At 36.6% G+C, this 24914-nt stretch overlaps 1 protein-coding gene across 1 annotated transcript in view; it reads left to right on the forward strand.

The window, feature by feature from the left end:
• LOC112158173 (pleckstrin homology domain-containing family G member 1) overlaps nucleotides 1–24914 on the forward strand; it is a 45334-nt gene that overhangs the window by 13440 nt on the left and 6980 nt on the right. The window contains exons 2-9 of the mRNA XM_024291398.2: nucleotides 818–1353; nucleotides 11945–12045; nucleotides 12639–12708; nucleotides 21565–21611; nucleotides 23634–23784; nucleotides 24057–24188; nucleotides 24485–24667; nucleotides 24748–24843. Of these exons, the coding sequence (XP_024147166.2) occupies nucleotides 818–1353; nucleotides 11945–12045; nucleotides 12639–12708; nucleotides 21565–21611; nucleotides 23634–23784; nucleotides 24057–24188; nucleotides 24485–24667; nucleotides 24748–24843 (1316 nt within the window). The remainder of the gene's footprint in view (nucleotides 1–817; nucleotides 1354–11944; nucleotides 12046–12638; nucleotides 12709–21564; nucleotides 21612–23633; nucleotides 23785–24056; nucleotides 24189–24484; nucleotides 24668–24747; nucleotides 24844–24914) is intronic.

Below are 24914 nucleotides of genomic sequence, written 5' to 3' on the forward strand. Positions count from 1 at the left end.
AGCCAAATTCTAAATTTGCCTAAAAAATACCCAAGCAGATAACAAATTAGCCAAAATCGTTAGCATGTTGCCAAAATAGAAGCTAAGCTCTAAATTAGCATAAAACCCTCAGTAGACAAAAAATAGCCAAAGAAGCTACCTTGTTGCTTAAATACTCGCTAGACCCCAAAATAGCCTTAAATTCTTTAGTAAACTAAATAAGTCAAAAACGCTAGAATGTTGCTAAAATAAAAGCTAAACTCTAAATTAGCCTAAAAAATACCGAAGTAGACAACAAATAAGTCAAAAACGTTAGCATGTTGCTAAAATAGAAGCTAAACTCTAAATTAGCCCAAAAAATACCGACGTAGACAACAAATTAGAGAAAAACGTTAGCATGTTTTTTTAAATTACTATACAATATTAAAACAAAGCCCATGAATTTATTTAAAGGCTTGTTGTCAATCCACGTAAAATTAAGATATTTTAAGACTTTTTCAATCATTTTCTATGGGGCATATTTTGCTCAATATTTCAAAAACTATAAAGTTTATTAATATCCAAAACCCAAGCAGTATTGTCCTGAACAAGCTGAATTTTTTGATACCAAGATTGTTGAAATTGCGGAAAGTGTGTGAATGCCACTAAGAATTCAAACAATAAAACCAAAAAAAAATTGCAAGAAACTGTACAAGAGATTTTGAGCAAAATTGCTTGTGCAAGCTAAAAAGGAAAGAAAAATAAATTATTATTTTCATTATGATCAATGAGGAAGTTTGGATGGTTTTTAGTATTTTTTGGAAATACTGAAATGATTGATGATTCGTTTTCGTTTCAGACGACTACAGCTACCTGCCAGATGTGTTGCCTCCTCTTCCTGAAGTCCCGGACTCCGGCTCAGCCCTGAGCCCCGTCGACATCCCCGCCCGCTGCCTCCGCCACTCGTCCTTCCACCGCGCCTCCTCGCGGTACTGCTCAGCCATCAGCATGGACTCCTCACCCGACAGCGCCGAGAGGCCGATCAGCTACGGGTCCACCTCGTCCTCGGCCTCCTCCCGAGACAGTCACTGCTCGCTGGGCAGCCGCTCCACCCTCGTCTCCCCCCCGCACTGTCACCCCGTGACCTCGGACTGCGACTCCGGGGCGATTCGGTTGGAGCTGGTTCCAGCCAGGCAGCTGGGATGCAGGGAGGAAGATGAGGGAGAGGAGAAGCATCTCGGCGGACAGAAGGAACATTCTGAGCCTGAGATGAGTCCTGAAGGAGGAGAGAGGACGCTGCAGGTGCAGGGACCCAGAACGTACGTGGACCGAGTGGTGCAGGAGATTCTGGACACAGAGAGGACGTACGTGCAGGACCTCCGCAGCATCGTGGAGGTACTGAACAAAAATCCTAAATATTTGGAATAAAAAGCAATTTAGAGGGAATGATGGGTGCTCATATAATCTTTGAAGGTTATGACCGTTCTGCAAACTCTTACTCATAGTTCATCTTAAAAGATTACTTTTGCAGTGCAATATAAATGTACTGAAACATTTTTTAACCTGCAAGAGCAGAAACCTTTTAAAACAATAGTTGCTGAAAAGGCTACAGTCTTCTCACAAAAATGGCTGTTTTTGTAAGTATGACATTTCTGCAGAAAACATGAGGAAAACCTACAGAAAATTCATTTTTTCTGTAGAAAATTTTACAAAAACTACAGAAAGCATGACATTCCTGCAGAAAACCTGAGGAAAACTGCAGAAAATTCATGTTTTCTGCAGAAAATATAACAAAAAAGTACATTAAGCATGACATTTCTAGAGAAAGCCTGAGGAAAACTTCAGAAAATTCATGTTTTCTGCAGAAAATGTGACAAAAAACAACAGAAAGTATGACATTTCTACAGAAAACCTGAGGAAAGACAATAGACAGTTCATGTTTTATGCAGAAAATGTAACAAAAAAACTACAAAAAAAAAAAATCACGTTTTCTGCAGAAAACCTGAGGAAAAACTACAGAAAGTTCATGTTTTCTGCAGAAAATATAACAATCACTACAGAAAGCATGAAACTTCTGGATAAAATCTTAGGAAAACTGCCTAAAATTCACATTTTCTGAGGAAAATTTGACAAAAAACTACAGAAAGCATCACATTTCTGGAGAAAACATGAGGAAAACTGCAGAAAATGTGACAAAAAACTACAGAAAGCATCACATTTCTGCAGAAAATCTGAGGAAAGACTACAGAGTTCATGTTTATGCAGAAAATGTGACAAAAAAACAACAGAAAGTATGAAATTTCTACAGAAAATCTGAGGAAAGACAATATACAGTTCATGTTTTATGCAGAAAATGTAACAAAAAACTACAGAAAGCATCACATTTCTGGAGAAAACATGAGGAAAACTGCAGGAAATGTGACAAAAAACTACAAAAAATTCACGTTTTCTGCAGAAAACCTGAGAAAAAACTACAGAAAGTTAATGTTTTCTGCAGAAAATATAACAAAAAACTACAGAAAGCATGACATTTCTGGAGAAAACCTGAAAGAGACTACAGAAAGTTCACGTTTTATGCAGAAAATGTGACAAAAAAAACTACTTTTAGAAAAGTGGAAACATTTTCCAGCAGTTGCCTTTGGAAAAATCTATAATTATATAAATTTAAGCAGATGCAAAGCTGAAAAAAGAGCAAAAAAAAAAAACATTTCTTTAAATTGCAACTGTTTTATTAGTCTGTGTATCCACTGTAAATGCCACAACATAAGCACTTCAATCATTTCCTCTGGCCAAGTTTTTTTCATTTTTTTTACATGCACATTTAATTGCTATCATTATTTATTATGTTATTATTATATTATTTTTTTAAACTGGGTGCTGAACAGGTTCATATCAGAGCTGATTTCACTGGGAGCGCACTAAACATTATACATTTGTTTTCATTGTATCCATATAATTTGGTTTATGAACTTAAAAAAACACAGCAGAGCTCAACGTTCCCACACATGGAGATATAAGGTAATCTTGACACAGTATTGTCTCTTTAAGAAGTTCTTTTCAGTCACCAATCTATGGCCTACAGGCTGCATTTATACAATAAGAGGTGAAAACCGAAACAAGAGCATGTTGCTTCCTCTGCTGTCAAACATCTCCTTTTTTTACCGTAAAAAGAGAAAAATGGTGTCGCCTCTTTACCGTCATTAAAGGCGTGTCAGCCTGCATGACCTTCATCTTTTCAAGAGGAGGTCAGAGCCTCGAACTTTCAGATAAAAACATCCTTTTTTTGTTGTTTGTCCTCTAACACGTGACGCTAACTGCTGATTTAAAAAACCTTTAACACAATGAGGTCACTTGTGCTTGCAGGCGGGGTTTGATCGAGTTACAAGACACCGGTGTCTTTATGTCACCAACACAGGCGCACCAATGCTGTATCCGACAAATGTATTTGTTTGGGGATGTTAGCTTTGAACTGCAAGAATACAAATCGCCTTCAGCCAGTGGCTTTGTTAAGAACTGTATTAGATCAAAACTTCTTCTTCCTTTTACCTCTTTTTCTCATTTTTTAAATATCTGCCGATAACCTAAAAGCCCTCTTAATAAATAAAATTGCAGCTTAAAGGAGGAAAGTGATGCAGTAATTATGAGGTTTTTTTCTTCGGAGTGCCAAAATGATTTATGTCCCGCCACTCTCCTCTCTGTCTTAGCCCCATCCGTGAGGACACAGAGGTCAGGAGATTGAGCGCAGAAAGAAAAGTAGGAAGTGGGATTTAGCTCAGAGATAACAACGCCCAAACGCGGCCAGAAAAACACTGAACAGAGCTTAAGAGTTGCACTTAATAACCCGTTTCTGCTCCGGCTCGGCAGATTTCCATTAGTGGGTCAGACCACCCAGCCCCTGGACACCCTCACTCGGAGCAACATTTTTCAGTAGGACACACGTTTAGTCTGTCCTCTAAAGATCCAGAGAACATCGTGGAGAATCTGAAAAGATTTAAACTTCATATCGAGAAAAATTACAGTTGCATTACCTGCGATAATGCTGGTGTGAATGCTTGTTGTAATATGTTGTCGCTAAAGATGCTAAAGAAATTTACTGTAATTGCTGAAGTGATTAGCTGAAAATGCTAACACTATGGAGTTAAATGCTAAAGTTACTAAAGGACTTAAAGTTGCAGAAAGTGCACAAAGAATTTGAAGAATTTCTTGTAAAATCGCAAAAATTGCGTCAAATTTTAAAATGTGTAAAAGGTATGAATGCCAAAGTACAACCATGAAAGTCCTGAACGTGCTGAACATTTTGATACCAATGTTGCACAAGTTTTAAAGGTACACATACAATTAAAATAATTTCTTTAAAAAAAAAAAATAAAAAAAACGCAAAAATTGCGTGCTATTTTCAAAAAACGGTGAAAAAAAGTATAGCCTTAACGTTCTGAACCTTTTGATACTACTATTGAATATGTTTCAAAAGTGCACAAAGAATTTGAAAAAAATACTCAAAATTTTATTTAAAAAAATTCTTTAAAATAAAAAAAAACGTAGTTTGTGAATACCAAAAGTACTAGCATAAACATTCTGAATGTGCTGAACGTTTTCTAAACCAATATTGCAAAGGTTTCAAAAGTGCACAAAATATTTTAAGAATTTATTGAAAAGTAGCAATATTGTGTATATTTTTAAAATCGTAAAACTTATAAATACCAAAAGTATAAACATGAGTGTCCTGAACGTCCTGAACATTTTGATACCAATATTGTATAGGTTTCAAAAGTGCACAAAGAATTTAAAGGAATTTCTTAAAAAATTGCTAAAATTGCATAAAAAAAACGTCAAAGGTATAAATACCAATAGAACAGGCATGAATGTCCTAAGTGTGCTGAACATTTTGATACCACTATTGCTTAGGTTACAAAGTGTATTACTATAGAAAAATCGCATTAATTGTGAAAAAAAATGTAACAATACATAAAAGATATAAATACATAAAGTACAAGCATAAATGTCTTGAATGTGCTGAACGTATTGATACTTATATTGCACAAGTTTCAAAAGTGTACAAAAGATTTGAAGAATTTCTTGAAAAAAAAAACGCAAAAATTGCGTTAAATAATAAAACAAAAAAAAAAAAAAAAGAAATTTAGTAATTCCAAAACTTCAAGCATGAATGTCCTGAACGTGCTAAACGTTTTGGTTGTAATATTGCACAAGTTTCAAAAGTGTACTAAAGATTTGAAGAGTTTCCTGAAAAATTGCATTAATTGCGAAAAAAAAATTGACAATACGTAAAAAATATAAATAGATAAAGTACAAGCATGAATGTCCTGAACGTACTGAATGTTTTGATACTAATATTGCACAAGTTTCAAAAGTGTACAAAAGACTTAAAGAATTTCTTGAAAAATCACAAAAATTGCGTAAAATGAAAAAAACATGAAATTTAGTAATACTGAAAATTCAAGCATGAATGTCCCGAACGTGCTTAACGTTTTGATACTAATATTGCACAAGTTTAAAAAGTGTACAAAAGATCTGAAGAATTTCTTGGAAAAAAAAGAAAAATAACGCAAAAATTGCGAAAAATAAAAAAATGTAATTTAGTAATACCAAAAGTTGAAGCATGAATGTCCTGAACGTGCTGAACTTTTTGATACCAATATTGCATTGGTTTCAAAGCAATTACTATAGAGCTGAAAAATCGCATTAATTGCGAAAAAATTTACAAAACGTGAAAGATATAAATACAAAAAGTTCAAGCAGGAATGTCTTGAACGTGCTGACCATTTTAAAACCAATTTTGCATAGATTTTAAAAAGAGCACAAAGTATTTTAAGATTTTCTCATGTCTATAGGGCTAAAAAAATTGCATAAATTGCAAAAAATCTTAAAAAATGTCAATACTAAAAATAAAAGCGTTAAAGTCCAGAACAAGATGAATGTTTTGATACCAAGCTTGCTGAAATCGCTAAAAGTGTGGTTGAGATTCTAAATAATGAAAAACATACAGACACGAATGGGAGAAAAACTACTCCTCGTATATCGAAAAAACAAAACTGAAGAAAATGCGAGCTATTAAAGCAGCGTCCCATGCCCCCGTTTTGTGAATCCCGCTGCCCAGGCTGCTTCCTTGCAAGGGAAGAGGGTGTGACGGCCCGAACACAAATATTTACCCAGACTCCCCCTCTGCTCACCTGAGTTTCATCTGTCAGCAGCTCTCTTGTTGTTTCTGCCGTCTTTGTATGGCGTTTTCTGTTAATTGCTATATTTACAGAACCTGCTGGACTATTGTCCATTTCCATGCTCTCTGAGGTCTCCGTGTGAGTTTAGTTTGTGTTGCCTCTGCAGGACCACCCTCCTTTACCTCCATCAGAGTGCGCAGCCCAATCCATCATCCTCAGACCACATTAAATAGAAGGCTCTCGCTTTCTTCTATCCCCAAATCTGGAACCAATGAGTGTTTGAAGTCGACCAGGAATCTGGGAATTCTCTGGAAACGTCACTTTTTCTGTGGAAATCCTCAAGCGCAGGGATTTGATTGTTTACACTTTACTCGGGCCGCTATGATGGCTTCCTACTGCAGGGCAGGGTTGTTTGGTGTGGGGACCGACTCCTCCCAGAGGTTAATGGTTAACACATGAAAGTATCAAGTTTGAACTTGTTGTGTTTGATGCTGAGGAAGGAGTGGACCTTAGCTGTGTGTGTGAGTGCAAATCTGCCCATTGTTGCTCTCAGCAACACAGAGAGTGATGAGTGAAGGGGTCAGGCAGGGTCAGATCACCTTACGTTCTTAACAACAGTCAACAAATTCTAAACATAAACAGCCGCCTGTCTTGGAGCACATATTTTGCCACTCAATCCTTTTGTAATTTGAACCCTAAAACCAAAACTTGTCGGACGGTTTTACACGTCGGGTCATCCAGAACGGATTGACTCTACTCGTGTGCCACTCAAGGAGGAGAGATTGAACTAGAAGTCCTCTATCCAAGAAAAGAGATGCAGATTAAAGAATAAAAACTGAAAATATGACTTAGTTGTGTAACAGAACATAAGCCAGCAAGTCCAAGTTGGCCCCAAATGGTTTAAAAGTGGGCAGAAAATGTGGGCCCCCATTGGGTTTGTCTGCAATTTCTGTGTTTATTCTGGTTGACAGAAAACACAAATTTTACACGGCTGTCCTGGATTTTCGTCAGTGCTTCCCCCAAACAACTCAGCCACAATCCGCTGCCAGTCTGAGTGCGCATGTGCAGCACCTCCCCCCACAGAACGTGGAATAAAACATGAAAATAAAATGAGAAAATGAGAAACTAACATCATACCTGGTCGACAGAAAACACAAATGTTACACGGCTGTCCGGGATTTTCGTCCGTGCTTCCCCCAAACAACTGAAAATTGCACGTAAAAGAAAGAAAAGTCAACACAAAATGGACGAAAAAAGGCGCGAAAATGGCGCATCGGCTCGTTTAAAGCAGCTAGTAAAAAAAAATAACACATCACAAACCAGGGGAAATTAATGCAGTACAATTCCAGTTTTAAATTTTTTAAATCCCGATAACCAAATTCAAAAACAGTTTAAGCTAATATATAAATAACAAAGAACGGACACAAGGAGGAGCAGGTCTTACCTCAGCCACAATCCGCTGCAGTCTGAGTGCGCATGTGCAGCACTGTCTGCTGCGTCACCGTGGTGAGTTCAAGTACCCTCGGACAGACTAACACCCAGGTAGAAATGTTCATAAAAAAGACTATTTACATCAAATTTGGTGGAATTAAATAAACTAAACACCTGTTACACTAGCAAACTCCATTGTAGCATTCTAGCAAGCTCTGCTATAGCGAGCTAGCAAGCTCCACTGTAGCACGCTAGTGATCTCCGCTGTAGCATTCTTACAATCTCTGCTATAGCGAGCTAGTGAGTTCCACTGTAGCATGTTAGCAAGCTCCGCTGAAGGATGCTAGCGAGCTCCACTGTAGCACTCTAGCAAGCTCTGCTATAGCTAGCTAGCGAGCCCCTCAACAGCGAGCTTATGGAGGTCTGCTTTATTGAGTTAGCCAGTTCTGCTGTAGCTAGCTAACAAGCTCCGCTGTCCACCAGTCGGCTGGATAGCATAGCGAGCTAACCCACTGAGAGCCCACTTAAGAAAATGTGAGCAAACATTTTTAAACCGTATGGGGTCCACGTGGCTTTGCTGGCTGGTTAATGGAGGTAAAACAAATTAGCAACAAATTTTCAGTTGTTTACTAATGTACACAACACATAAAAATGCATCTGATAAGTTTATGTAACATTTTTATTTACCGGATTTTCCAGATTTTGAGTCGGTCTGGAGAATAAGTCGCATTTTTAGGAGAAAAATGTGACATTTCAGAACTATTTCACCAAGCTCAGCATAGCTAAAAAAAAATAAATAAAGATAGAAATCCAATAATACTAATCTTTTGATCTGTATAAGAAAAATATCAAAGTTTAAGAGGAAAACAATCAGATTCTCTTCCATGTTTGTTTTGGACGACACTTATTCTTCTGTTGTCAGTAGCAAATACTTACACTCAAATTTAGCTCCCTCTAGTGGTTGTTAATGGAAACAACTATTAAAAGACAACCGATGTTTACTGGAAAAATATTTATGACTTAAAAAAACACAAATAAGTCGCTCTTCACACAGGGTATAAAATACCGGTTCATCCAATCACTGTGTTTTTATTTAAATTTATTGTATTTTTTTAGGCTAAGAACAACTTTTCTTCTTGATTTTAGGATTATAATGTAGATTTTACGCTTTAACTGATCCTATTTCAATTTTCTTCCCTGTAAACAACTTTCAGTTTCTCAGGTCCAGCATTAAAAAATTCATCCTTATGTGTGGAAAACTACTGGACTTAAATCAGTTCCAGTGCTGTGTGCAGGTTTTCCCTCCATCATGTGGCTGATGTGCTTGGATGGTCCATTTAATCGCCTCCAGTAAAAGATTTTATCAGAATTCAACTTGCAGGCCAAGAGATGAAACGTCTCGGGCAACCAGATTTAGTCAAAGCGTATCTGTTCCATTTCACTGATGATTAAAAACACAAGCGATCAGGTTTTTATACAAAGTCATGAGTTATTATATTTCTATAACCTGGAATTATTGCATATTTTTATGCTAAGAAATCTATTATGGTCTTATTTTATCAATATTCTAGTGTTCATTTGAATATTATTGCACTAAATATGATGTAGTCTTGTGAACTATGAGAATATAAAGTAATATTTAGGAGAACACGAGTAAACTAAACTCTAAATCTCAACAATTTGTCTAATTTCTGCTCAACTAAACACTTCAAGTACAAAATCTAACATTATATCTAAATAAAATGACTCATTTTTTAAAAGAAATACATTTTTTCAATTATTTTATCTGCTTTTTAAGATGTTCTTATGGAAAAATTATAGGTATTTAACTTCAGCTGTCTTATGACAGCAAACGTGTTTAATTCTTTGAACACAAAAGCAGAAATATTTCTGCAAAACAGTCTTTATTCTCTTCTCTTGTTTAAGAAAGCAACACAAAAGGCTCGTGTTCTGAATTTGTTATTTTCTTATCGCTAACAGCACTGATGTCAGCAATGATAAGATCTGTAAAGTGAAATCCTCCCCAGCAAACAATACTTCTTATTAGGTCTCTTCATCCAGCGACCGTCTAGATCTCTATCAAAAATGGTTACCTAAAATAACAATACGTGCCTGGTTTTGTGATAAAGAAAACAAAATGTTACAATAGTTGGAGTGAGAAGAAAATGAGACGTATCAGAATTGGTTAGAATATTTGTCTATGTTCCTTTTTAATCAGTTTGCTTTTGAATTTAGCAAAAGTTTTCCAGCAATTCTGTCTAACAAACACTAAATTGCCTTCTAAAAAATTTTAAATAAAGACAGGAAGAGATCATTTGAGTTCCATCTACATCTACTTGAGTGTCCACTGTAGAGAAAAAGTATACTATTATTATTATATATTAATAGTATACTTTAATACTATACTTTATTAATATTATTATTTTTAAACAAAGGGGTCAAAATGCTGTAATTATGAGGTAAAGTGGGAAAATATTACAGTAAAAAACAAAAGTCACTTTGAAAAAAGTTTCAGAATCGAGTAAAATATCAGATAATTCACTAATATAGTTAAAACGAGACCCTCCTTAAGCCCTTTTTTATGTTTTAAGTTAAATGTTAAAGTATAGATATAATAGGATTATTGAATAACATGCGATTTAACGCCATTTTTTTAAATTGTTATTTCATCGTTTGCAATTTGCTTGCTCCAGATGTGGGTTTTATCTGCCCTCCTCTGTAATAAGCTCATGGCTTTTACAATGAAATTACACAATCTCCTTAATCTTAAAAAAAAAAAAAATCCTGCTACATTTTCTTTGGATCCAATTGCACTATAAATTTTTCGGATTTTAAAAAACAGATTCTACCCCTGAAAAATCTGTCAGGCAAAGATGACCGAAGCTTTCTGCTCTCTAGAGGTAAAAACTGTTGGTGACTCATTTCACAGCCTTTTTGTTATTCTCTGTTTCTCATAGACTGACTGCATAAATGCAGAAATGACAGTTAAAATCTATCGGCTTTGAAGATGTTAGCAAAACCTTCAAATTCAGGTGTGTCAAACTCGATCACACGACGGGCCAAAATCCCAAATATACCTTAGGTCGCGGGCCGAACAGGATAAACATTTATTGAACACTCTAAAACTACATTTTTAAAACTTTAAAAATGTAACTTTTAACATAATTATAAACTAGATATATAGTGCTATAAACCAGTTGAATTGTGCTAATAAACATGCTACTGCTGGTGCTGAAGATGCTGAAAATGAGTGCTAAAAACACTGAAGCTGATAGCTGAAAAGGCTGAATCTTAATAGCTAAAAAAAAAACCTGACATTGGTAGCCAGCTAAAATATTAGCTAACTAGCCTAAAAAGCTAAAAAAAACAAACTACAAATTAGTCAGCCAAAAAAGCTAGCATGTAGCTGAAAAATAGCTAAACTTCAAAATAGCCTAAAGAACTGAAAAAATTAATAAATTAGCCAAAACAGCAAGCAAGTAAATACTAGCCTAACACCAAGACAGCCGAAAAAAAACTAAATTAGCCACAACAGCTAGCATGTTGCTGAAATATTAGCCAAACTTCAAAATAGCCCCAAAAAATTTTACTAAATGCCAAAATAGTTCAAAAAGGTTGAAGAATTTCAAATTTTAAAACTTTAAAAATGTGGCTTTGAACATAATTATATACTAGATATATAGCACTACCTGTAATAATGCTAGTGTGAATGCTGTAAGCGGAATTTGGCTAATGAACATGCTACTGCTGAAGATGCTGAAAATGAGTGCTAAAAACACTGAAGCTGATCGCTTAAAAGGCTGAAGCTAATAGCTGAAAACCCTGACGTTGGTAGCCAGCTAAAATATTAGCTAGCTAGCCTAAAAAGCTAAAACAAAAATACAAATTAGGTTAGTCAAAACAGCTAGCATGTAGCTGAAAAATAAGCTAAACTTCAAAATAGCCTAAAATAATGAAAAAAAATCCTAAATTAGCCACAACAGCTAGCATGTAGCTGAAATATTAGCTAAACTTCAAAATAGCCCCCAAAAATCTTACTAACTGCCAAAATAGTCCAAAAAGCTTAAAGAATTTCAGTTTTTAAAACTTTAAATAATAACTTTTTAGCATAATTATTAATAATAAAAAGGCAGGGATATTATTTCAGATTAAATCAACATAAACCTTAAATAACTTTCAATATTTTACTCCCCATAAAAATATATTGTGTCAAAATAATACAAGTTAGAAATAAGCGCGAGATAACATCGAGCCATTAATAACGATAAAATAAAATGATCTGGAGGGCTGGATAGAATTACCAGGAGGGCCGGATCCGGCCCGCGGGCCTTGACTTTGTCACGTCTGCTCTAACATGACCTCCTTTTCTCCCCCTGCAGGATTACTTGGAATGCATCTCCAAACAGTCTCGACTGGCGTTGAGCTCACAGGATAAAAGTTCACTTTTTGGCAACATCCGAGACATCTACCACTTTAACAGGTACCTTTTTTTCCTACCAGAATATCATCCAAAAATGGAAAATTTAGGATGTTCATCATATTTTTTCACAGTTATTCTGATTTATAATTTTATAAATGAGAATTAAAAAGTGATTCATATAAATTTGGTCTTGAAAACTCCATTATTTGTCCAAAAAGGGCGAGAAACCCGACCTAGACGGAGATGGAAAGAAGCATTTGAGACAGCGACAGACTTTGTCTCTCTGGCTCCACAAACAGTGCCTGTTACAGTGAAACTTGGCTGAACCACCTGTTGATTTCCACTCAGGTGTGCGGCTTGTTTGCCTCTGGCTCCGCTCAGCCTGTGCGTTTGTGAGTATAGGCCAGCTGAGCGTCCTCCATGGTGGTCTGCAGACACAAATGCCTGTTTGTGATTTCTCAGCTGCTACACGCCGCCTAATCTAAGGATGTGTAACAGTGGTTTGAAACTGCGACAATGACCTCACCTTACAGCCATGACACAATATCTTTATCTGCTTCCCGCAGACGAACACATTCCCACATAGAAGCTAAAAAAAATTCTTTGTACGGAGACTTTAATCTCCTAAAAGTTCTTCTTGATTTTTGTTTTAGGGACCTCCTTCATCACCTGGAGAAGTGTAACTCAGACCCCGTGGCCATCGCCGAGTGCTTTGTCTCCAAGGTAAATGTCTTTCTCCTCCATAGAAACCAATGTTTCCAGCCAAGGAAATTAAGAACCAAACGTCACGTACAGAGGCTTTTTGACTTAAGTGAAAGCTCTTCTCCTGCTTCTCTGATTTCATGCACTTTTGTTCTGTTCTTGTTGAAACCTGCTCATATAACTGGTCTGAACACACACACACCCAAACAAAAGATATACAAATTGCAGCTGCGTTGGATGCTTTAGTCACGGTCTAATTGCTGAGAGGACAAACTAAAAATGTTGCCATTATGAATCCGGGCTATTTGAGAGCACGTGAGGCATGAAATTAATGTTCTTCAACAGCTGAAAGCTTTTGATACTCTCATGGAAACCAAAGGCTTCTCCAAACAGATCAGAATCCGTCAGAATTAATGTATTTACTGTGTTGTTTATGGGTAAATTTAATAACACAATGACTGGTTTAAGGCGTTTAATCACAGTTTCAGTAATTACCTGCGAGAAAAGCATCTAAATGCTGAAATTAAGGCTGAAAATCCTAAGAATCTCTATGGTTGATGAATATGTAATCCTCTGAAACTGTTTCAGTCATACGTTGCTGGGAAACGCTTCTTATCCAGCTTCTCTTCTCCGTGGAGTACCACAGGGTTCTGTTCTTGGCCCTCTGTTGACTGTATGAGAACTAGAAACGATTGACCCCTCACCCTGGTGTTCCAAACAGGAAGTACCAGGAAGTCATCATAGTTGTCAGAATAACCGTTCTTGCAACAACCTCTCGCTAATCCTATTATTATTAGCATGAGGGCATCAGACAACAACCAGAGTGGTCAGGGTGCAGGCGAGGGTCGGGGCAGGCGGCAAACGATCAGAATCGAAGACGTCAGATGAAGCAGACGATCAGGTCAAGATGAGAACGCTCAGCGATGCAGGCAGAGTGGCACAAACAAGACTTCGCACTGAACAGAGTTCAGACTAAATACTGCTGGGAGTGATTGGAGGGGCTGATGGGAAGTGTAGTGTGCTACTACTCGAGTGATTGATCTCCAGAGAGCAGAACAAGGGACCGATTCATAGAAAGAAACTGATTTGGACCAATCAGAGCTTACTGACGTTTGACTCCAACATGGCGGCCTCCAAATTGTGGAAAAAATGGCAATTATATTGATTATATTTTATTGGAGCCAAAAGTACGTAATTTTCTACACTCATTTGGTCCAGTTTTAAAATATATTTATTGCTATTAGGTTCAACTTTTTTTTTTTAATTCAACAACTCATTTAATAGTTGAAGTTTTGTCTGTTTTTCATTTCCTGTTTCATCAAACTCTGTTTTTTTTTAAATAATTTCCTGTCTAATTAAAAGTAAACAGAGTGTCTTAAGTTGGATTGATTAATTAGTTGAATAATAAGGGTGCAAAGATAAACATTTAGCTGGCTAACATACAATAAAATACCCTCATTTAAAGTGAAACAGTCGGTGTTTGCAGCTGCATTAAACTGTTGCATTCTCTCACTTCCTCCTCAACACTTCTACATTCCTTCCCCACCAGACTGCAATTACACCCACTACCACAGAGTACCCGTCTGACCATGCATGCGCCGAAAAAGTCTCAGACTAAATACAGCAGTTGTTGTTCAGACAAACAGATTTCATTGCAGCCCGCACCACAACCGTGTAATTAACCGGGAGCCAGAAATAAGCGTGTGCAGGAAGCAAATTGCAATCAGCTGATTAATGTTGTGATGATGCAAGAAGAAGGAGCTGATGGTGACGGCATGCTGGCCGTGTTTGTGGTCGTTTTGATTTAAAGCACGTGTCAAAGTCAAGGCCCGGGGGCCGGATCTGGCCCTCCGGGTAATTCTATCCGGCCCTCCAGATCATTTTATTTTTTGTTATTAACATTATCTTGCGCTTATTTCTAAATTGTATAATTTGGACAAAATACATTTTATGGAGAGTAAAATATTGAATGTTTTTCAAGGTTTAAATTGATTTAATATTCCTGTTTTTTTATTATTCATAATTATGTTAAAAAGTAACAGTTTTAAAGTTTTAAAAATGGCTATTCTGCTAGCTTTTTGGACTGTTTTGGCTTTGTTCACACTATTTTGGAGTTTAGCTAATATTTCAGCTACATGCTAGTTGTTTTGGCTAATTTAAGTTTTTCTTCTTAAGTTTTTTTACGGTTATTTAAGGAGTTTAGCTAATATATCAGCTACATGTTAGCTGCTTTTGCTAATTTAGGCGTTTTTAGGCTGTTTTGGAGTCAAGCTAATATTTAGGTTACATACTAGCTGTTTTGGCTAGTTTAGGTTTTTTTTTTTTTAGTTTTAAGGCTGTTTTGTAGTTAGGCTAATATTTACACGTTAGCTTTTTTGGCTAATTTTGTTCATTTTTCAGTTTTTTAGGCCATTTTAAAGTTTAGCTATTTTTTCAGCTACATGCTAGCTGCTTTTGATAATTTAGGCTTTTTTAGGCTGTTTTGAAGTTTAGCTAATATTTAGGTTACATACTAGCTGTTTTGGCTAGTTTAGGTTTTTTTATTTATTTATTTTTTGTTTGTTTTAAGGCTGTTTTGGAGTTAGGCTAATATTTACACGCTACCTTTTTGGCTAATTTGGTTTTTTTTTTCGTATTTTAGGCCATTTTGAAGTTTAGCTATTTGTTTTGGCTAGTTTAGATTTTTTTTTTTTTTTTTACTTTTAAGGCTGTTTTGGAGTTAGGCTAATATTTACACGCTAGCTTTTTTGGCTAATTTAGGCGTTTTTTCAGTTTTTTAAGCTATTTTGAAGTTTAGCTATTTTTGAGCTACATGCTAGCTGTTTTAGCTAACCTAAGTCTTTTTTGTTTGTTTTTTCTTTAGGCGAATTCAGTATTTAGCTAATATTTTCGTTGGTTATCAGCCTCAGCGTTTTCAACTATCAATTTCTTCAGCTATCAGCACTAACATCTTCAGCGGCCACATTCAGCTTACACCATTCACACTAGCATTATCGCAGGTAATGCTATATATCTAGTTTATAATAAAGTTAGAAAGTTATGTTTTTAAAGTTTTAAAAATGTAGTCTTAGTGTGTTCAACAAATGTTTTTCCTGTTCGGTGTGTTTTAGATTGAGTTTGACTCCCCTGATTTACAGGGTTATCAACAGATTAAATAAATGTTCTTCCTTGCAATTTAGATGAACATCTGTGATGTCATTGAGTATAAAAGTATGTTTGGGTGAAACTGCAAAGTTTTAGACGGTCTTTTGTAAGTAGAAAGTGCCGTCTTAGATGTTTATTAGGGTTTTGGATTTGTTTAGTCAAATCACCCATGAAATGGGCGTGTGCAGCTGCAGTTGCAGAAACTTTCAGAACCCTTGTCTGGACAAAGCAGCAGGGAGGATTCTACTCTTTGATTTCTCCACGACATGAACCAGCCTGCCTGACAGTACAAGGAGTACATATGAGGCTTTTAACTGCCGGGATAGTCCAGACACTCCTGCAGATTGGACAACAAAACAGAAGAATGAATTGAGATTTTAATTAAGATTTTACTATACAAGTCTAATTAAAGCTGCATGTCTGCTTTAATGTTGGTGACTGGAGCTTCTTATATGAGTCATCGCAGCCAAAAGCACCACAAAATGTGTCCTTTATTATGCGACATGCGTGCATCCACAGACACATTTTTATCGGAGTGTCATCAGCCAAGAATCACAGCATTTAAAAAAGCCAGCTGTAAATCTTCACCATTTAGATAATTGCCCATTCATCCCCATGTTCTTGTGTCCGTACCCTCGCCGTGCTGCGTGTTGAGTAAGCTGTTTTTAAGTGTTTTATGGGTTTCAACATGCTGACTGAAGCGAAGTGCAATTACAGTAAGAGCTGAAAGTTGGTTGATCTGCCACTCTCCGTTCCTGCATGCTGACTCAGTGTCACTAATCCAAACTAGATTTAAAAGCCCTTTTGTTATCAAAGTGATGATTCAGATAAACCCAGAAATACTTTCTTTTTTAGTTTTTTTCTTTTGCAATTAGCAGCTAAAGGAAAGTATTTTTTTATTGTGTGATTGCGTAGTAAGCATTCACACTTGATTCTCCTGCTCCATTTTCTATGTTTCAAATTGGCTATGTTTTAATCTTTTATAGTAATCATCAAAATAAATTGTTTAGCTCATATTTTAGCAACATGCTAATGTTTTTGGCAATTAAATTAGCTATTTCCTGGGTTTTTTTTAGGCTAATTTAGAGCTTAGCTTCTATTTTCGCAACAGGCTAACGCTTTTGACTAATTTAGTTTACTGAGGAAGTTTAGGCTATTTTGGAGCTTAGCTAGTATTTAAGCAACAAGCTAGCCTTTTGAGGGCTATTTTGGCATCTACTGAGGTTTTTTATGCTAATTTGGAATTTAGCTGATATTGTAGTAACATGCTAACATTTTTGGACAATTTGTTATCTACTAAGGTAAGGCTAATTTAGAGTTTAGCTTCTATTTCAGCAACACGCTAATGTTTTTGGCTAATTTGCTATTTTACTGGGGTTTTTAGGCTAATTTAGAGTTTAACTTTTATTTTAGCAACATGAAAACATTTTTGACTAATTTATCTAAGCCTACTAAGCTTTAGCTAGTAATTAAACAATGTGCTGGCTATTTTTGGCTAATTTGGCAACTACTGAGGTCTCTCCATGCTAACTAAGTAGCAGTTTAGATAATATTTTAGCAACATGCTAACGTTTTTGGCAATTCAATTTGCTATTTACTGGGTTTTTTTAGGCTAATTTAGAGTTTAGCTTCTATTTTAGCAACAGGCTAACGCTCTTGACTAATTTAGTTTACTGAGGAATTTTAGGCTATTTTGGAGCTTAGCTAGTATTTAAGCAACGAGCTAGCCTTTTTTTTTTTGGCTAATTAAGCCTCTACTGAGGTCTCTCCATGCAAACTGAGTAGCAGTTTAGCTAATATTTTAGCAACATGCTAACATTTTGGCATCTGCTTAGGTTTTTTAATCTAATTTGGAGTTTATGCAACACTCTCAATATTTTGCTAAATTAGCACGTATAAGGGATTTTTAAGCAATTTTATTACAATTTTTTTCAGAAATTTAGGTCACCTTCGGCGCTCTTTCATAGTACTTAGTACAATTTCTAGTCTTTTAGCAAATTTAACGTTTTGCAAATAGCTTTTGCATTTTCAGCAAATCCCTTCAGCAAATAAAATAAGTTTTGTCACCATTTTCAGCATCTTCAATGACTACTTTCAGCAAAAAACATTCACACTAGCAGGTAATACAACGTTTCTGGTTATTTTCTACTTTCATAGGAGCTTACTTTTAGAAGTTGGATATGAAAATTACATGATGCAGAGCTCGGATTTTTCTAAAAGGAAAGTGTATTATAGGCGTGAGGTCGGATGGTTTGAACTGCAGAGTCTGTATTCCAGCTTGTGGTCTTGACTTTTTGGGGCAGGACGATATTAGTGCGCTTCATCAAAAATCGATGGTGGCACATCTGGTTGTGTTTAGGTCTGTGGAGGCAGACGCCTGGAGACGAGGAGGAGGAGGAGGAGCAGGAGGAGAGCTCTGCTCTTCAATTTAGGAAAGTTCCCACGGAGCACCTCAGGCGAACCGTTTCTGAGAACGTTCGTATATTTTGCTGTTTGTAATCAGTTTGCTTTGGACTCATAGATGTTATTTTTGCTTTAAGATAAAAGAGGACCAAAGCCAGAACGGCCTTCTGTGATTGGCTGTTTGCGTTTACGACTTCCTGCATCCATTCCCCCCACCAAAACATCTTCCACTGTTTCTTATGAAGGGATTTTTGTGCCAGCATATAGCAAGCAAAAGTTACAGATTTGAGATCAAAATGTTCTAAATTACAAACAAAATGTGAATTGTTGAGAATAAAACTTCATAATTTGCACATGAAAATACAACATATTTGTTTTCAAAAACTTTTTTCTTTTGCATTTACAAACGTTTTTTTGATTTTTGCTTTTTACAAATACTTCTGCTTTTGCAACACAAAAGTTTTCAGATGCATTGTGTCTCATCACACTTTCGCCCTATCTTTGATTTTGCGTTTAAAATTTTCTCTTGGCGTTACGTTTGTGCGACACTAAAAAGTCGGCCTCGGCCTCCAAGATCGGCAATGCGAGGAGGACACCTGATTGGATAGAATCTAGACCAATCAGGAGGCTGTTTAAAGTGGCACTAACAAAATGAAACTTGTGAATGCAAAATCAAAGATAGAGTGAAAGCGAGATGAGGCACTACGTATCTAAAAATGTTTGTGCTGCAATCGCAAAAATATTTTTAACAGCAAAAAAAAAAAAAATTGCAGATGCTAAAATATGTTTTGAAAGAAAAAAATTGTAAATGCAAAAATATGTTTTTGAAAGCAAGAAAAAAACGTTTTTGAAAGCAAATATGTAATTTTAACTATGTTTTTTTTTCTTAACACGTTACATTTTGTTTGCAATTTAGAAAATTTAGAAAAATTTGAAACTGTGATTTTTGTTTGCAATATTGTGGCACAAAAATCCCTCCATAGTTTATGGACTTTTTGACTTTTGCAACAACCGGTTCATCTTGAGGCCAAAGAAACAAGACAGAAATGCCCATAAATGATCAATAAAGATGAAGACAAAATGTTTTTGTAAAAAAAATCCAGGGTGATATGAGATCAAAGAGGTTAATTCCAGCTTTGATAAGTCACGCTGGCTTTGATGTTCGAGGAAGTATGCGAGGTGGGGAGCGTGTCTCTGGAAAGGGGCAGCTGTGTGGTATGAAGGTATATTTAATCCAGGAGCTCAGGGCTGTTTGGATAAACGGAGAATTAAAGGCCAGGGCTCAACTAATCATAAATTACAGAGATGATTTTCAATGAGGATCGGAGGAGAGAGGATGCCTTGTCTGTCTGTGGGCTAAGACAGTAAAAAGGAAACAAGCAGCAGGACAAAAACGGTCGCTAGATCTTAATATGGAGCTTCTAGAAAAACAAAAAACATCTTTTCATGCAAGAGAAGAGGGCTTAGAAATGCTGGTTCACTGAAGGCTATGGTTGATTTGACAGAAGCAGCTTTGAAGATGTTGAAGGCGGAGCTTTGCACTAATGTTTACGGCACAAAATGAAGTTCAGAGAACGTGTCCTTCATTGTTCACTTTAGTGATTCTGTTTTTCTTTATTTATTCTTCTTCCTTACGTATTTTGGCATGTAGAAACTCAACCACACTTTCAGCAATTTCTGCAATCTTGTTATCAAAACATTCAGCTTGTTAAGCGCATTATCGCTTGTATTTTTGGTTTTCGTAAATTTTACGGATTTCAAGATATTACGCAATTTATGCGATTTTTCGGTCCCATTGAAATGAATGAGAATTTTAGCAAATTTATGCAATTAAAAACATTCAGCATGTGTAGGAAATGTATGCTTGTACTTTTGCTATTGTTACATTTCACACAATTATTGAAGCAATTTTTTACATTTTATGCAATATTTTACAATTTTACGCAACGTTTGCATTTTCTTTTTCCCACAAAATGAATCACATTTTTTTGCACTGTTTAAAACTCATGCAATATCTGTATCAGGACATCAATGCTACTGAGGTTTTTAAGGCAAATTTCTAGTTTTGCTAATATTTTAGCAGCATTCTAACACATTTGGATAATTTAGCATTCGATGAGTTTTTTTGGGTTATTCTTGCTAATATTTTAGCACCATGTGCACATTTTTGACTAATTTGGCATCTTGAGGTTTTTGTGGCTAATTCTGTGTTAAGCAAAGATGTTAGCAACATGCTAGCTTTTTTGGCTAATAATATATTTACTGAGTTTTTTGGGTTATTCTTCAGTTTAGTTAATATTTTAGCACCATACTCAAATTTTTGGTTAATTTAGCATCTAAAGAGGTTTTTGTGTTAATTCTGCGTTAAGCAAGTATTTTAACGACATGATAGCTTTTTTCTTTTTTTTTTTGGCTAATTTAGCATTTACTAAGGTTTGGGGCTAATTCTGAGTTAAGCTAAGATTTTAGCAACATGTTAGCTTTTTTGGCTAATAGTATATTTACTGAGTTTTTTGGGGCTATTCTTGAGTTTAGTTAATATTTTAGCACCATGCTAACATTTTTGGCTAATTCAGCATCTAATGAGGCTTTTTGTGCTAATTCTGTTAAGCTAGTATTTTAGCGACATGAAAGCTTTTTTGGCTAATTTAGCATTTACTAAGGTTTTGGGCTAATTCTGAGTTAAGCAAAGATTTTAGCAACATGCTAGCTTTTTTGGCTAAAAATAAATCTTCTGATGTTTTGGGGCAATTCTTGAGTTTACTTAATATTTTAGCACCATGCTAACATTTTTGGCTAAGTTGGCAAATACTAATGTTTTTGGGTTCATTCTGAGTTAAGGTGGTATTTTTGTATCGTGGTAACTTTTTTTTTTTTTTTTTTTTTGCTAATTTAGCATCAACTGATGTTTTTTGGACTAATTATGAGTTAATTAAATTTTTGTAATGTTTTTTATTTTTTAAGACATTTGTTTTTATTCTTTGTGACTCCTGCGACTTTAAGTCCTTTAGCAACTTTAGCATTATGCAGCATTTTCCTCAAATCTCTTGGGCAATTACAGTACATTAAAGCATTATTGCAGGTAATGCAAATTTTCTAGTTACACTTGTTCCCAAACAAGTTAATAATAATAGATTAAATAAACTTCTTTCTCATCTTGCTGTTCTTGTTCCTCTATCCATCTAGTTCCAGTTCCTTTTTGTCTGCTTTTTGTTTGGAAAGATTAGCAGCACTCATTAGGTTACATCTCCAACACGTGACAAGTAACGGCCAATTTTGCAAAACTTTTTTTCCCATGTGACTAAAAGTTGTTTTTCCGTGTTCCTCCAGAGTGAAGAGTTCCACATCTATACCCAGTACTGCACCAACTACCCACGGTAAGAACACCGTCAGGGTTCATATCTGAGACTGTTGGCTAATCTGGTCCCATCATGAGCTCATCTCCACACGCTGCCTTCCCAGCGTCTCACATAGCTCCATTGTGCACGTCGATCAAAGCGTTACCTTTCTGCCCGCCCTGACAGCCTGACATGCTGTATGGAGAGCTCCTCGGCAGGAGTCGGAGCGTCTACTGTCAGTTATGCCTCAGGGTCCCTGTGCTTCCTTTTCTGCTTTGTGCTCCCATTTTTTCCCCCTCCGCCCTTTTGTACTTCCAGCTTTCACGCTGACAGACGAGCTATTAAAACTGTCACCTTATCATACCTAATGCTGTTAATGCTTTATTCAGTTCTGTCTGAGCAGTGTGGACTCCTGGAAGGAGTGGTATCAAGTATTATTATGTCAGTCTGATACATTTACAGTACCTGAAACACTCAAGGCCCGGGGGCCAGATCCGGCCCTCCAGATCATTTTATTTTATTTTTATTAATGGCCCGATGTTATCTTGCACTTATTTCTAACTTGTATAATTTTGACAAAACATATTTTTATGGAGAGTAAAATATTAAAAGTTTTTTTAGGTTCTAGAATAATATTTCTGCCCTTGTATTACTAATAATTATGTTAAAAAGATACAGTTTTAATGTTTAAAAAATTGGCATTCTACTAGCTTTTTGGACTATTTTGGCATTTATTAACATTTTTAGGCTAATTTGGAGTTTAGCTAATATTTCAGCTACATGCTAGCTGTTTTGGCTAGTCTAGGCTTTTTTGTTCTTGTTTTTTTTTGGTTGTTTTGGAATTTAGCTAATATTTCAGCTACATGCTAGTTGTTGTTGCTAATTTACCCTTTTTAAAGTTGAATAGGCAGTCTTGAAATTTGGCTAATATTTACATGCTAGCTGTTTTGGCAAATTTAGGAGTTTATTTCCGTTTTTTGGGCTATTTTGAATTTTAGCTATTTTTTCAGCTGCGTGCTAGCTGGTTTGGCTCACCTACGTTTTTTTCAAGTGGGATATAGGCCAATTTGAATTTAGCTAATATTTTAGCAGGCTATCAGCTTCAGCGATTTCAGCTATTAACCTCAGTGTCATCAGCTCTCAGCACTAGCATCTTCAGTGGCCAAATTCAGCTTACAGCATTCATATTAGCATCATTGCTGGTAATGCTATATATCTAGCTCATAATGTTAAAACATTACGATTTTGAAGTTTTAAAACTTTAGTTTTAGACCTTTCAATAAATGTTTATCCTGCTCGGCCCGCGACCTAAGGTGTGTTTTGGATTTTGGCCCTTGTATGATTGAGTTTACACCCCTGGTCTACTGTATTTGACTAGAAAGTCACTTTGCAGGCCAGCAAGTTCATCGTGACAGCATTAATGTAGATTTCATCACTATAGAAGCCATTGTCAGCTGTTTGTGGAAGTCGCTCTTCCACAGCTGGTGACCCCCACCAAGGTCGCACATAGGGAGACAGTTGCATATAAGCTCACAGTCACAGAGGCCGTAGATGCATCATGGTCGACGCTGAGCCCTAAGGTCGGGTTTCCTCCAGAACAATGTGAGGCCTGTGTGGAACCGCGCTGGAATCCAGACACACACAAGACACAGAAGAATGAATCAAGTTCACAACTGTCTTTTTCTGTCTTGCTCAGCTCCGCACGCACTCACTGCTTCAGAGCTCGGTGAAAAAGCTCTTTATTCTTCAGTAGGTCACACAGCAAACCAGCTCCACTGAGCCAGTTCTTAAAAGGCTGCCGTTTTGTTAAATGCATTTAATGTCAAATTATTAGTAGTCAACCAAAGCCATTTAAATGCATTTGTATAGTTTAAATTGATTCAAAACATACACAAATTCAAAAAAGTATGCTTTCTAAATGTCAGTAAATAAACTGCTAATTTCTGAACCAATGACGTGAAACTTTCCCTTTCTGCAATAGCTTACATTACGATTTTATAGCTGTCAGATAATGATTTACTGCCCATCCCTGACATTTCCTTCTGTGTTTTGTCTCCACAGGTCAGTGGCTGTGCTCACAGAGTGCATGAGGAACAAGGCGTTGGCCAAGTTTTTCCGCGAGCGCCAAGAATCACTGAGACACTCCCTACCCTTGGGTTCTTACTTGCTCAAGCCGGTGCAACGGATCCTAAAGTACCACCTTCTGCTGCATGTACGTCTGCCTGGTGGCTGTTTAGCACGCAAAAAAAAAAATAAAAAAATTACCTTTTACTGTGAAAAAGGGAGACGCATTCCTGTTAGTGCCTGCTAATGATTTTGTCCATATCGGTGTGATATAATGTGGAGGGAGCCAAATGCACAGACATATGGTGCACAGCACGTCTGCTCAATGTATCAGTGTCTGCACGGTCCTTGGTGACCACTTTGGTTTTAGGAGCAAGATTGCAAGTGTTTCCACGTGCTAAACCACAATTGTTTGTGCAGGAGATAGCCAACCACATGGAGAAGGACACAGAGACCCATGAAGTGGTGCAGGAGGCCATTGACACCATGCAGAGAGTGGCCTGGCACATCAACGACATGAAGAGGAAACACGAGCACGCAGTTAGACTGCAGGTGCGAAAAGCGCTCCCACACTCTCACCGACTCTTTTATTAGTCAAAACAGAAACTGACGTCTTTAGAACGGCCATGTGAACTCTCTGTAGCGCCTGACTCAGTCGACATTTCAATAGCTGGTTTCTATGTCGTTAGCCTTGCACAAAGATGGCATATATTTATATCCATATATTTTTCTTTCATTTGCTTCGCGTTTCTTTCTTGTCCTGACACTAAAAATCTTCCTATATAAAATTCTTTGCTTGTCCTGAATCAAACTGGGGTTTACCAGCTCTTCTTTCTGATGTTGTGCAGGAAATCCAGAGTCTCCTGACCAACTGGAAAGGGCCCGATCTGATCGGATACGGGGAGTTGGTTCTTGAAGGAACGTTCCGTCTGCAGCGAGCCAAAAATGAAAGGACCCTTTTTCTATTTGACAAGCTGCTGCTGATTACGAAGAAGCGAGAAGAAACGTACACATACAAGGCTCACATATTGGTCAGTCGCGCATCTTAGAGTGCCACACAGTTTAGAGATGGTTCTGTTCTTTAACGTGACTCCTAATTCCCCTCCTGCAGTGTTGCAATCTGATGCTTGTTGAAGTTATTCCAAAAGAGCCACTAAGTTTCAGCGTGTTTCACTACAAGAACCCTAAGCTACAGCACACAGTGCAGGTAAGACGCAACAAGTGCATGCAACCACGCAAATGTTAAACAACTTTAGAATAGGGCTGCAAAAATTAGTC

Source organism: Oryzias melastigma, linkage group LG24 (assembly GCF_002922805.2).
Source record: "Oryzias melastigma strain HK-1 linkage group LG24, ASM292280v2, whole genome shotgun sequence".
Lineage (NCBI taxonomy): Eukaryota > Metazoa > Chordata > Actinopteri > Beloniformes > Adrianichthyidae > Oryzias > Oryzias melastigma.